Raw genomic sequence first — 14,910 nt, forward strand, 5'->3', positions numbered from 1 at the left:
AAATCTAACTTATGCTTCAGTCAGAAAGCTTATCTGGGGCTTTTCAGATCCAAGGTTCAGGGACTACCTTGTGTGCCCCTGATATCCTTGTGAAGTTGAATGAACTCAGCTGTTGTTTTTTCATCTCTTTATACAGCTTGGCATAATTTATTTTATTCAATAACACTCCTGTGGAATTGCTTTGGAGAAAAAAGTTGCTATACAAGTTGAAGTTGTTATTTTTTGTGCATCAAAAAAGCACATTGCCCAGATTATGATACCTCTTGCTGATACCTTTGTTAAACAACACCTTTGTTCAGTCTGCAAGAGTGACCTTGGGTTTCCAGTTGCCTGTCACTTTAATTCACATTCCCTTCCTTCTCTCAACTGTTCTTGGCCTCCTACAGTGTTGTCATGAAGCTCAACGTAGGCCTGAGAAACAGCATCTCATCTTTCAACTTGGCACCTTATAACCTTCAGGATAGAGTTTAACAATTTCATACAATTAGCCACTCCAGCCCTATATTTCACACTTCAAGCATTTTTAAGCTCTCTCTTCTGGCTGCTTCAAATTTCATTCTTCTTTTCCAATTAATAGATTATTCAAACATTACTTACGTTATTAACTCGTTTTTACCATTTCTTTCAGCTGACACCACCACCAATTGTCATTGGATTTTTCTTGGTCTTCTCTCTCCCTCATTGCAGATGCTGCCTGGCCTGCTGAGGAACTCAATACTTTTTTTTAACATTCTGCTTTCCTGTTTGTCATTGTCCTTTCTCTTTTATTGCAAAATACCACTTTCTTTCTTATCTCTGATTTTTTTCCCCCAGTTTTGTTGAAAAGTCAAACTTGAATTTATTGTGATACGCACAAGTACGTGTATGCACAGGTACAATGAAAAACTTACTTGCAGCAACATCACAGGCACATAGCATCATACTGTATAAGCAGCATTCACAAGAAAAACAAATATAATTATGCACATTTTTTATAAGAAAGAACAAAATTAGAAAAAAAACAAAGCACATTTTAGTTGGATTATCAATCATTGTCCATCACCCAGTGCCCCTGATGTACGGAGGAGAGCATTCTGACTGGTTGCATCACTGTCTGGTATGGAGCCTCCAATGCACAGGATTGAAAGAGGCTGCAGAGGGTTGTAGACTCAGCTAGCTCCATCACGGGCACAACCCTCCCCACCATGGAGGACATTGTCAAGAGTCAGTGCCTCAAGAAGGTGGTATCCATTATTAAGGACCCTCACCACCCGGGACATGCGTCTTCACGTTACTACCATTGGGGAGGAGGTACAGGAGCCTGAAGACCCACATTCAACGATTCAGGAACAGCTTCTTCCCCTCCACCATCAGATTTCTGAATGGTCCATGAATCCAACCTCATTATTCCTCTTTTGCATCATTTATTTACTTTTATAACATACAGTAATTTTTCTATCTTTAAGTCTTGTACTGTACTGCTGCTGCCACAAAACAACAAATATCACAACAGATGTCAGTGATAATAAACCTGATTCTGAACTGAGGAGGCAGGTAAGAGTCAAGTGGTTCCAAACTAAGGAGGCAGGTAAGAGTCGTGGATCTAAACTGAGGAGGCAGGTAAGAGTCAAGTGGGTCCATAATCACAGACGGACCGGTGCAGGAAAAGACAGCAAATATCCACCACTGCGACTTGAGCATTCCGAGGCGGGCGGATTTGAGAGGGGACGAGGTCCCCCTTCACCGAACGGGAGTCAGGGGACGGAGCGGCGCCAGCGCTGTGCTGGGGGCAGGTCAGAGCCTCATGCGGCCGGTTCCCTCCCAGGCTCCCAGCATCCGCCGGGCGTCATCGACCTCTGACCTGCAAGCTCACCGGGCGAAACATCCGGGCCCTCGGCGCAGGATGGTGTGCAGCTAAGATGGCGGTGATGGTCCTCCCTGGCGACTGGCTGAAGAACTGGGAGAAAGGAGGCAGAACTGACTTGTAAGTCCGCCGCTTGAGGGAAAACCGCCGGGCGTGTTCTCTGCTGGTGACTCGCACCCCAGCCAGAGTAGCGGAGCGGAGCGGAGCGGCCCCGCTCTCCAGTTGCATTGCGTTGTGCGAGCTTTTGTGTATTTCTGCGGATTGTGGAAACGTGGTGCCTTCAGGTCGACGGCGGCCCGATCTTCAGCCCAGGAGTCGGCCACGTCTCAGCTCAGGCTGTGTCTCCCCCCCCCCCCCAGCTTCTTGCAAGGGATATGCGTGTGTTAGATGCGAAGTAAAATCGGGTCGAATATCTGGGAGTTTTGGAAAATCTTGCCTAAGTAGGAAGTTCATTGGGCCCAAATGTAAGTCTGAAGGGAGATAACTGAAGTGCAGAATCTAAATATAAGTTGGAGAAAATCCAAAGATGTTCTTTTAGCTGATTGTTAAAAAAACTTAATAAATATTTACAGCTGAAAAGTAAGTGGTAAATGAGTAGTTATCTTCAGTAAATTAATGTAAGCACTATACATAAAGTAAGATTTTGGGTGAGGTAATGAATTTAGGGAGGGCAAAGCAAATCGAAGTTGTCAAGCCATCTATACTTGGTAGAAATTAAAGTACATAGGATCATTTTTCCTGTCCTCTCAGCCCTTTCTATTTGTGAGTATGTGTCATAGAATCAAGCTGTTTAGAAAAGAGTCATTTGTGCTTTCCTGCTTTATTTTGTCCTGTCCTACGGTACCTGTTCTACAGCTATATGAATGTGACTTTTTTGAGCAGTCTTAACATTAACCTTTCAAAACATTTGATCTGCTTCCACCATTTTTTTTTTGGAGTACACATTCCAGACCTTAATAACACCGTGTTTCCTTTCTGCCAATTATTTTGAGTCAGTGACCTTTGGGTAGCCACTTTGTGCATAAAACAGTTTTTCCTCACTTGCTTTATGAAAACCCCTCAGAGTTTTGCATAACTCCTACTCGGCCACATAACCAAACTTTCTCATTCCAAACAGACTATCTCTGCACCCTTGTCTAGTCTTGTAAGTACTGAAAAGTGAGGCAATTTGAAACTGATCATGAAAAGGACCATGATTAAACAAGCATTGGAGTAATTTCTTGGAATGAGTGATTGAACATTAAACAAATGTAATTCAATGAAGTAGTGATATCAAATTTGAGAGTTGCGTAAATATTTAAACAATTGAATAGATTGATCTCATTGGAACTTGTGTATATTTTTGATGAAAAACAAAAATCATTGTCTTTCCTTTTATCAGATTGCAGATGTTCATGCTATTCATTTGCTCAATTTTTCTGGGCTCTGGTTTCACTTAGACGTTAGAGGCATTACCTTTTTTTTAAAATAATCTAGCAGGCTTGAACATTCTACTTATTTACTTAGGTTTGGCTGTGAAGGCACTCTTTGCCTTAGTCTTTCAGTGTCTTAATGTTATGTTTTCAAGTAAAATCTATGAACCATCAGTTGGTTGTTTGTACATCTTAACAGGTGCTTCAAATTTGTATTTGAAAAGCTATAGGTTGTCAGTCGGATATTTTCTTGCCCTAACTTTGCTGACGAGCAGAAAAAATTAACCTTTGCTTACTTAAAGCTCAATTTCAATTTAAGTGCAAGTTTGCTTTCTGGCTTCAGGCTTAACTTCTAATACTGCAACTTTTTCATGGTGCCCATGAGTCATGCATGGTTGGTTTACCTGGTGAAGTGAGGATATTTTATTTGGTGCAAATGTTTCATTAAAATGGTAAATAGAAATCAATCCAGAAAGGGAACACAAACAGTAGGAACATAGTATGAAAAACATAGGAATCTTGGCATGCAAGTCCCTGAAGTTGCAAGGGAGATAGATGATTTGATTTGCAAGGCACCTGACTTTATCAGCTGAGGCACAGTACAAAAACAGTGAAATTATGCTGTCACTATATAATATCAGTTGGACCTTGGCTAAAGTCTCTATAGTTCTGGATGCATATTACATAATGAATATGATGGCATTAGAAAGGATCTTTGAGGTTGTTAGCAGGGCTGGAATTTTTTTTGTTAGAATAGTGATTTGGATCCACTTTGTTGTTCTTTGGAACTAAGGAGATTTAATTATAAATGCATGAGGGGCCTGTACAAGTTTAACAGGAAGATGCTCTATCCCCAAATGGATATGTCAATAATTAAGAGATTTCCATCAGTTGGTGGAAAGATCAGAGGGGAATTCGAAAATCCTTCACCCAACTTGCAGCCTCTAAGGGTGGTAGAGGCAGAAATTAAATAAAAAATATAGTCACCTTGTAAGAGTTGTAACTTTCAAGGAAACACACTGGAATTAACAAGTAGAATTAACCTGAATTGTTCCTCTACTGGCTAGCTGATGTCCTCTCTCTGAATTTGGAAACAGATTTTTGACAAACTTATAAAAGGCTTAGTAAGAATCATAGCAGGCGGAAGGGCAGTAGGATTGATCATCTTAAAACAAAAATTGATTCCAACAATCTACCTGCCTCAAGCAGTACCTAAAACTGATATGTGTCCAAATGTGTATGGTAGTATGTGTGCAGTCATGGTAAAGACTTGACATATGATCTGAAAGAGGCCTGATCTTTTAAGCTGAAGAACTGAGTTTGTATTTTTAATAGTTACAATCTTATATTTCTGAAATTGATACGAGCAATTTTTTTTTTACACCCTGCATGTTTGAAAATCGAATAATTTTTTCCAAAATTTGAGTTACTTTAGTGATGTATTCACAAGGTTGGGAAGATGGTACTTGCCTTGCTGGAAATTACTTTTAAACAAATTACAGAAAATATAATTTGGAATTCTTGTCCTTCATGGTTGATTAAAATGTCAATTTTTCTAACCTAAAATGCATATTAAACAATGGTACTTTTCTTCTCAATCCTAAATATATTGAGTAACTTTGTTGTGAACTCATTGCCATAAACATAAGGTTAAAATTATTTTAGCCATCATTTGAGGCAGAAAATGAATGAAAAATATGGCAAGGTGACTTCACATATGAAGGCATAGGTGATGTGTTAAATTCGGATATTGAATCCATTCATCCATCCAGTCGACAGCAGTTAACATATTACAGCTGGATATTACAGGAATATTACCATTAAATTCAAACCAAAGTTTTAAATTGGTTATTGTTCTGTTCAGAGAAAGTCTCATGTTGTCCATTTCATCCCCAGTATTTCTGATCTTAGTAATCCTAGTTTGTGTAATTGCTGCCAGTTGTAATTTGCTTATTTTCACTCGGCAGAACTGGGCACCTCAGCTGTTGTAGTATTCTTATAATAATCCTAAATTGTGTTGCAACAATCTATTGAGCTACAAAAACTGTAAATACTTGTTTTGGTATGAGGTGTCTGGCTTCTCTTGTATAGATGCTGGAATTTGGACAGAAGCTTTGCAGCTGGATACATGAACAAGTGAAGAAATCAGTGTTGCCTTTGGCAAATCTTCACATGTTGCATCTTTGGAGAATAGTGCGAGGCAGATCAGTGGTTGAAATAATTCATTGTGATAAGACTTCATTGTGATAAGAAATAAATCCTATTTCCTTCCCACGTGCTGGTATGACTCTTATTATGCCTGAATAAATTTGCTAACCATTTCCTTTGCCAGTAAAAGGACCCACAGTCACAGTTACTGAAAGAACAAATGTAAGAAAGTAGGAGCAGGAGTAGTTCTCATAACCCTTGCAGCCTGCCTTGCCATTAGATAGAATCATGGCTGAACTGCCCCCAGCCTCCTTCCTCATCAGTGCCAGTTCCCCATAGCTCCCTAATTTTTGTTTCAAAAATTTATCTGCTTCCTTTTTAAATACCCCCAATGACGCAGTCTCCACAGTCTTCCCAGATGGAGGGTTCCAGAGATTGACCACACTCTGCACATATGCTGGGTCTGCAAAAATCTCCCCTAACAGTAATATGACTTTTCTTAATATATTTTGCTTGTGGGATTTATTTGAGAGCCAAACATAATGTGAAAGTCTTTTTACTATATATGAAGTTATTGGCCTTTGGACACGTTGGCAATGCTTCACAGAGAATGCAGCATCCAGGTTCCCTTTAAAGAACTGAATATCTGCTTCACTTTTTCAGTCCAATTGTTGACTAAGAAAACTGTGCAATGGCGATTTATACAGTTGGCTTACTCAATGTAAGAGCTTGCTCAAGAACATGTGCTTTGAGGCTATTAAATTGAATACCTCCTTGAATTCTCTAGGCAAAAAGTCTTCATAGGTTGTGCTAATTACTAAGAGCAATAAAGCATCGATTACTAGATTTGCTAATGTTCTCTTTATAAACATCCTACAAGACTTGACAGCTCAAAGTATCTCTGTTGGACCAATGTTTTTGAAGAGGTTTAATGTTCTTTTCTCCAGTTCATTTTGATGCGCTTAAGTGCATGACTGAATTACAGCTGGCGTTACTAGTCAGGATCACTCGTCATGCCAGTATTTAGCTTTGAGGGAATGGCAGTGAGCCAGCTTTGATCAGCTTTGGTTCTTGTGAAGATATTCTTGCGATGCTATTGGTTAGATTGCTCCACATCCAGATCCAACAATGAAGGTACAATAATAGATTTCCATGTCAGGGTGGTGCTTGGAGGGGAACCTTCAGTGGTGCTGTTATAGAGTCATCCAGCATGGAAACAGGCCCTTCAGCCCAACTCGTCCATGCTGACCAAGGCACCCAGCTAAGCTAGTCCCATTTGTCTGCGTTTGACCTGTATCCTTCAAGGCCTTTCCTCTCCATGTACCCATCAAAATATCTTTTGAATGTAGTTATTGTACCTTCCTCAACCACTTCCTCTGGCACTTATTCTGTATACCGACCAACTCTGTATGGAAAGATTTGCCCCTCAGGTTCCTATTAAATTTCACCCCTTGCACCTTAAACCTGTGCCTTTTGGTTCTTAATTCCTCAACCCTAGGAAAAGGTCTGTGACTAATCACCCTGTCTATGCCCTTCATGATTTTATGCACTTTAATAAGATCTACCCTCAGTCTCTTTTGCTTCAAGGAATAAAGTCCTTGCCTGCCAAATCTCTCCCAATAACCCAGTCCCTCAAGTCTTGGCAATATCCTCATAAATCCTCTTGGCACTCTCCAGCTTAATGACATTTTCCTCTAGCAGGGTGGCCAAAACTGAAGACAATATTCCAAACGCTGCCTCACCAATATTTTGGACAACTGCTACGTAATGTGCCAACTTCTATACTCAATGCCCTGACTAATGAAGGCAAGCGTGCCAAAAGCCACCTTTGCCACACTATCCATCTGTGACGCCACTTTCAGGGAACTATGTACTTGTACTCCAAGGTGTCTCTGTTCTACAGCACTCCCCAGGGCCCTACTGTTCACTAGGAAAGTGCTACCCTCATTTGACTTCCCAAAGTGCAACACGTACTTATCAAAATTAAACTCTGTTTACCATTCCTCGGCCCACTTACACAGCTAATCAAGATGCTGCTGTAATTCTTAATAACTTTTTTCACTTTCTCCGTTACCTATTTTAGTGTCATCTATAAACTTACTAACCGTGCTTTGCACATTACCATCCGAATCATTGATATTGATGACAAACAACAATAAGCCAACATGACCCCTGAGCCATACCATAGCCATTGGTATTGGTTTATTATTGTCACCTGTACCAAGGTACAGTGAAAGACTTGTCTTTCATACCGATTGTACAGGTTAATTCATTACACAGTACAGTTACATTGAGTTAGTACAGGTAAAAACATGGGCCTCCACTCCAGAAAACCATCACCCTTTGCCTCCTACCATCATGCTAATTCTGTATTCACTTAGCTTGCTCTCCCTGGATCCCATGCAAACTTCCAGAGCAGCCTCCCATTTGGAACGTTAAAGCCCTTGCTGAAGTCTATAAAGACTTCGTCTACTGCCCTGCTCTCATCGGCCTTCTCGGTTACTGCTTCAAAAAACACAATCAAATTAGTGAGATGTGATCTACACGTAAGCCCTGCTGACCATCCTTACTCAACCCCTATCTTTCAAAATGTATGCATATTTTATCCCTCAGAATCCCCTTGAGTAACTTACCTACCACAGATGTTAGGCTCACTCACTGGTCTATAGTTCCCAAGTTTTCCTTTGTATCCCTTCTTCAATAAAGGCACAACTTTCACCATTCTCCAGTCTTCCAGCACCCTACCTGTCACTGAAGATGATGCATATATCTCAGTCAGGGCTCCTATAATTTCTTCTCTAGCTTTCCACATTGTTCTTGGATGCACCTGATCTTGTTCCCATGTGTTTTTTGCTTTTGTCCTAATTGGTGGTTTGAAAATACTGATGGAGGAGTTGAGGCAAGTGACTGCGGTGTATTTTGTAGACAGCTTGGACACCAGCTTTGGTGCAACAGTGATCGAGGAAATTGATGTTAATTGTTTTGGATGGATGCCAATCAAACAAGCTGCTTTGCCAAGGATGGTGTTGACCTGCTTGTGTGTTGTTGGAACTGCACTTAATCAGGCAAGTGGAATTTCACCACAGTACTGACTTGCATCTTGAAGATGGTGGAATGGTTTTGTAGTGTCAGGAGGACAGTCATATGCTGCATGATTTGGAGCCTCTTAAATATTTTTGCAACAAGAACAGCTAGTACTGGTTAATGGTGACACTCAGAAAGTTAATGGTGGTTATGCTAGTGAATGTGAGTAATATTTTCAATATTGGTCGCCTTTTTTATTGCAGGTTTCCAGCATCTATGATATTTTGTTTTTTTGGAATTTTGAGGACAGGTGATTTGACTCTTGTTAAAGAAGAGCATTGCCTGTCACTTTTATGCAAATATTAGCAGTCACTTCTTTGCCCATAGCTGAATGTTGTCTTATATCTTGCTTCATTTTCTGATGAGTTGCAAATAGAAACGATCATTGCACAATCTTCAGTGAACATTCCCACTTCTGGCCTTATGCTGTATGCAGGAAAGAAGGCCTTTGATGATGCAGTTTATTTGTTGGTCCCAGGACACTGCGTTGTAGAGCTTTTGCACCAATGTCTTGGAACTGGGATGGTTGATCACCACTAACCACAGCCATCTTCTTTTGTGTGAATATGACTCCACTGGAGAGTCTTCTCCTGGATGCCTATTGAGTTAGGGTTTACCATGGCTCCTTGATGTCACAGTCAAGTGCTTCTACAAGGCTGTGATGAAACCTGCAGAAAACACAGACTGGTCCTCTGTAAGCAGGTTATTGGAGAGTGGATGCCACTTGATAGCACTGTTGAGCACACCTTCCATGGCTTTGCTAATGATGAAGAGTAGACTGATTAGCACAAATCAACTGGATAGGATTTGTTCTGTTCCTTTGTGAATTGGACAAACCTTGGTAATTTTCCACCTTGGCCAGAGCAGCACAAATCTTTGGTATTACAAATAAATCTTTGGTCACATAGTGCGGTAGTCGTGGCCGAGTGGTTAAGGCGATGGATTAGAAACCCATTGGGGTTTCCCCACGCAGGTTGAATCTGGGCAGGCATGGTAGTGTAGTGGTTAGCGTAATGCTTTACAGCGCCAGCAACCGGGTTCGTTTCCGGCCACTGTCTCTAAGGAGTTTGTACGTTCTCCCCGTGTCTCTGTGGGTTTCCTCCGCGTGCTCTGGTTTCCTTCCACATTCCAAAGACGTACAAGATAGGAAGTTGTGGGCATGCTATGTTGGCGCCGGAAGCGTGGCGACACTTGCGGGCTGCCCCCAGAAAGTTACGCAAAAGATGCATTTCACTGTGTGTTTCGGTGTACATGTGACTAATAAAGAAATCTTATCATCTTGACTGTACCGGTGCTCTCAGCAGTTTCTTGATGTGTGTGGAATGAATTCAATTGGCTGAAGATTGGCTTCTGTGGTAGTTGGAGTGAGGGTAAGATATGTGGGGTTCTATGAGGGGTTAAGATGGATCAACTCCACTTAGCACTTATCGCTGAATGTGGATGCAAATGTGTTTGCATCTTTCATAAATGATGTAAAAATTCTCACTACTTTCAGATGGTCACTGATTTTTGTCTGGTGAAAATCTTGACAAGTCAGGGATGTGGTAACTGGTGTGCTATTTTCTATTCATTGTTGGCTGGATGCACGGAGGGCTGCATCATACTGACCCTGCACTTTGTCCTCGCAATCCTGCATTCACTGGATTGGATCTGGAGGCCCAATCTTGTTTGTCGTCCTTGCCTCAAGTCAGGTGGTGAGGTCTCTGTGGTAACGTGGTACCAAAACATGAAGTCCCCACCCTGGAACACAATTAAAAAGTTTTGAAAGAAGACCAACTTGAAAGTGGAGTTTTGTCACATGTCAAAACTTTAAAGAAAGTCTGCAAGGGATATTGAAAAACTGTGAAATCACTTGAATTTTAATAGTTTTTAAGTGATTTTGTTAACGTGTTAAACCACAAATGTAATTAAAACCTGTAAACCAAAATAAAACAGATTTAAAGAAAATTACTTGCTTTCCCTGTTGTCTTTTATCCACAGACTTGGAATCCCAATCGAAATAAATGGCATTTCCAGTCCTCCAGGTCTGGTTTGCTAAGGAGTTAAAATTATTTCTTCAGTGTACTGCCTGGAATCCCAGCAACTCTGAGCCCTGCAGTTGCAAAATTATTGTTAAATTCAGTATATTTGAAAACATATTTAATTGTCATTTGGACTTGATTATGTTGATCCAAATGCATTCTCACTGTCTTTTAAGCCGTTACAGTAGGTGTCATAGCACTTTTAAATTACGTAAATGTGAATTCCCCATAAAATTTGGTCATAGTGCTGCTTGATATTTATTAAGACGTAAGGTATCTGAAATTTAGTGGCAAATTCAAGTCAAGTCGAGTTTATTATCATGTGGACAAGTGTGGTCAGGTACTGTACAACGAAAAACTTGCAGCAGCATCACAGGCACATAGGTACAGACGACACAATATACAGTGGCATGCAAAAGTTTAGGGACCTGGTCAAAATTTCTGTTACTGTGAATAGTTAAGTGAGTAGAAGATAAACTGATCTCCAAAAATCATAAAGTTAAAGATGAAACATTCTTTTCAACATTTTAAGCAAGATCAGTGTGTTATTTTTGTCTTGTACAATTTTAGAGTGGAAAAAGGAAAGGAGCACCATGCAAAAGTTTGGGCACCCCAAGAGATTTGAGTTCTCAGATAACTTTTACCAAGGTCTCAGACCTTCATTAGCTTGTTAGGGCTTATGGCTTGTTCACAGTCATCATTAGGAAAGGCCAGGTGATGCAAATTTCAAAGCTTTATAAATACCCTGACTCCTCAAACCTTGTCCCAACCATCAGCAGCCATGGGCTCCTCTGAACAGCTGCCCAGCACTCTGAAAATTAAAATAAATGATGCCCACAAAGCAGGGGAAGGCTATAAGAGGATAGCAAAGTGTTTTCAGATAACCATTTCCTCAGTTTGTAATGTAATGAAGAAATGGCAGTTAACAGGAACGGTGGAGGTCAAGTTGAAGTCTGGAAGACCAAGAAAACTTTCTGAGAGAACTGCTCATAGGATTGCTAGAAAGGCAAATCAAAACCCCCGTTTGACTGCAAAAGACCTTCAGGAAGATTTAGCAGACTCTGGAGTGGTGGTGCACTGTTCTACTGTGCAGCGACACCTGCACAAATATGACCTTCATGGAAGAGTCATCAGAAGAAAACCTTCCCTGCGTCCTCACCACAAAATTCAGCATCAGAAGTTTGCAAAGGAACATCTAAACAAGCCTGATGCATTTTGGAAACAAGTCCTGTGGACTGATGAAGTTAAAATGTAACTTTTTGGCTGCTATGAGCAAAGGTATGTTTGGAGAAAAAAGGGTGCAGAATTTCATGAAAAGAACACCTCTCCAACTGTTAAGCACGGGGTGGATCGATCATGCTTTGGGCTTGTGTTGCAGCCAGTGGCACGGGGAACATTTCACTGGTAGAGGGAAGAATAAATTCAATTAAATACCAGCAAATTCTGGAAGCAAACATCACACCGTCTGTTTAAAAAAAAGCTGAAGATGAAAAGAGGATGGCTTCTACAACAGGATAATGATGCTAAACACACCTCAAAATCCACAATGGACTACCCAAAGAGGCACAAGCTGAAGGTTTTGCCATGGCCCTCACAGTCCCCTGACCTAAACATCATTGAAAATCTGTAGATAGACCTCAAAAGAGCAGTGCATGCAAGACAGCCAAAGAATCTCACAGAACTAGAAGCCTTTTGCGAGGAAGAATGGGCGAAAATCCACCAAACAAGAATTGAAAGACAGCTGGCTACAGAAAGCATTTACAAACTGTGATACTTGCCAAAGGGGGTGTTACTAAGTACTGACCATGCAGGGTGCCCAAACTTTTGCTTGGGGCCCTTTTCCTTTTTTATTATTTTGAAACTGTAAAAGATGGAAATAAAAAAGTAATCTTAAAATATTAAATTTCCTCTTTGCTTATACCTCATTTATGTGCTTTTTTTTGGATTCTTTTAAATTGGGTAGATTACCACAATCTTTTTCTGAAGCCTCTATTTTACTCGTTCTTAAGAAAAGTAAGAACCCAACAGAATGTGCTTCATACAGACCAATTTCATTACTTAATGTGGATGTTAAAATTTTATCTTAAGTTCTAGTTAGTAGATTGGAAAATATTTTACCTTCAATTATACCTGATGATCAGACTGGTTTTATTAAAAATCGATATTCTCATTTTAATATTTGTCATTTATTGAATATTATCTATTCTCCCTCTAGGGAAATATCGGAATGTGTGATATCTCTAGATGCTAAGAAGGCCTTTGATCAGATTGAATGGAATTAGTTATTTAAAACTTTAGAGAAATTTAACTTTGGGCCTGATTTTATCCAATGGGTTAAATTACTTTATTTATCCCCTTCTGCTTGAGTTCTTACTAATTTTCCAAATTCTAAATCTTTTCAACTTCAACGTGGAACCAGACAGGGATGTCCTTTGAGCCCTTTGCTCTTTGATTTGGCCTTAGAACCTTTAGCTATTTCTCTCCGAGAATCTCGAGATATCATTGGTATCTCCAGAAGGGGTATTTACTGTAAAGTTTCATTATATGCTGATGATTTATTACTTTTTATATCTAATGTTGAAGCCTCGTTATCTCCTATGCTTTCTTTACTTTATCACTTTCGTCATTTTTCAGGTTACAAATTGAACTTATGCAAGAGTGAACTTTTTCCTCTGAATAACCTGGTACCATTTGATATTAACACTCCTTTTAAAATTGTAAGAAATCATTTTACCTATCTGGGGGAGTCAATTACTAAAAATTATAAACATTTATTTAAAGAAAATTTTTTCACCTTACTGCATTATGTGAAAAGGGTTTTATCAAGTTAGTCACCCCTTTCTATATCATTGATTGGCCGAATTAATGATATTAAAATATATATTTTACCTAAATTCATATATCTATTTCAGGCTTTACCTGTTTTTATTCCTAAGTCTTTCTTTGACTCTCTTAATTCAATGATATCTTCCTATATATGGAATAATAAACATCCTAGACTGAAAGTTCACCTTCAGAAGGTTAAAAAGAACGGAGGTCTAGCTTTACCTAATTTTAGGTTTCACTTTCAAACTTAATCCTTTGACTGCATTATTTGGGATCGTTGGAGAAAAAGATATAACTTTGAAGGCTTCTAATTTGCACATTCTGGGCAGTCAATATACGAAATCTTACATTTTGGTTACATTACATTAATCAAGAGGCTTGTCCAGTATGGGTTTCTTTGGAAGCTAACTCTGTTTAAAAAAAAGTTTCTATTATTTCTCTGCTTGGTTCTTCACTTCCTATATCATTAAATAAATTAACAGATAATTTAGTAATTAAACATGTTTTGAGGATTTGGTTACAATTTAGAAAATATTTTGGCTTATTGAGTTTTTTTTTGTCCAGTCCCATTTTCTCTAATTTTTTTAAACCTTCTATGACTGATTTAGTTTTTAAAGAGTGGGACAAATTAGGTATCACTTGTTTTCAGGATCTGTTTGTTGGAGGAAACCTTTTTTCGTTTGAACAATTGTCTACCAAGTATAATTGACCAAAAACACTTTTCTAGATATTTACAAATTAGAGATTTTCCTTGCTCTCAGTTACATTCTTTTCCTACGAGTCCTGATAAAAATTTATTAGACGTAATCTTTAATTTGAAACCTTTTCACGATGGCTCAATATCTAATATTTATGACGAGCTACTAGGAATGAGTAAGGTGCCACTAGATCAAATTAAAAATGCTTGGGAACAAGATTTGCAGATGTCAATTTCTGAGGAAACTTGGAATGAAATTTTTAAATTGGTTAATACTTCATCATTATGCGCCCATCATCCTCTCGTTCAATTTAAAGTGGTCCATAGACCTCACTTGTCTAAAGATAAACTATCCCGTTTTTATTCTGATATATCTCCTTACTGTGACAAACGCAGTAACGGAGTGGCTTCTTTAATTCACATGTTCTGGATGTGTCAGAGTCTTAAAAAAAATATTGGACAGAGGTCTTTCAAACTTCTTCTGTACTTTTCAAAATAAATTTTAAACTTAATCCTTTGACTGCATTATTTGGGATCGTTGGAGAAAAAGATATAACTTTGAAGGCTTCTGATTTGCACATTCTGGCTTTTATTTCTCTTCTAGCCAGGAGAGCTGTGTTGCTTAAATGGAAGGAAGTTACTCTGCCTACTCATGCTCAATGGTTACGGGATGTTATGTCATATCTGAATCTAGAGAAGATTCGTTGTTCAGTTTTTGAATCTAACTTAGACTTTCAAACCCTGGGGGGACCTTTCCTGAATTATTTTCAAACACTTTGATTTGGTGACTAAAATACAGACATTGGCTGACATTGTTACATTTCAAGGGTTTTTCCTTGTTTTTTTTATCAAACAGCTTCAGTTTTTGATAGTGGGAGT

General features: G+C 39.2%; 1 protein-coding gene across 1 annotated transcript in view; it reads left to right on the forward strand.

The window, feature by feature from the left end:
- The window catches only part of thoc2 (THO complex 2), a 106,157-nt gene continuing 91,247 nt past the window's right edge, over positions 1-14,910 (forward strand). The window contains exon 1 of the mRNA XM_052020987.1: positions 1-1,963. Coding sequence (XP_051876947.1) covers positions 1,899-1,963 — 65 coding nt within the window. The 5' untranslated portion in view covers positions 1-1,898. The remainder of the gene's footprint in view (positions 1,964-14,910) is intronic.

This window comes from Pristis pectinata, chromosome 8 (genome assembly GCF_009764475.1).
Source record: "Pristis pectinata isolate sPriPec2 chromosome 8, sPriPec2.1.pri, whole genome shotgun sequence".
NCBI lineage: Eukaryota > Metazoa > Chordata > Chondrichthyes > Rhinopristiformes > Pristidae > Pristis > Pristis pectinata.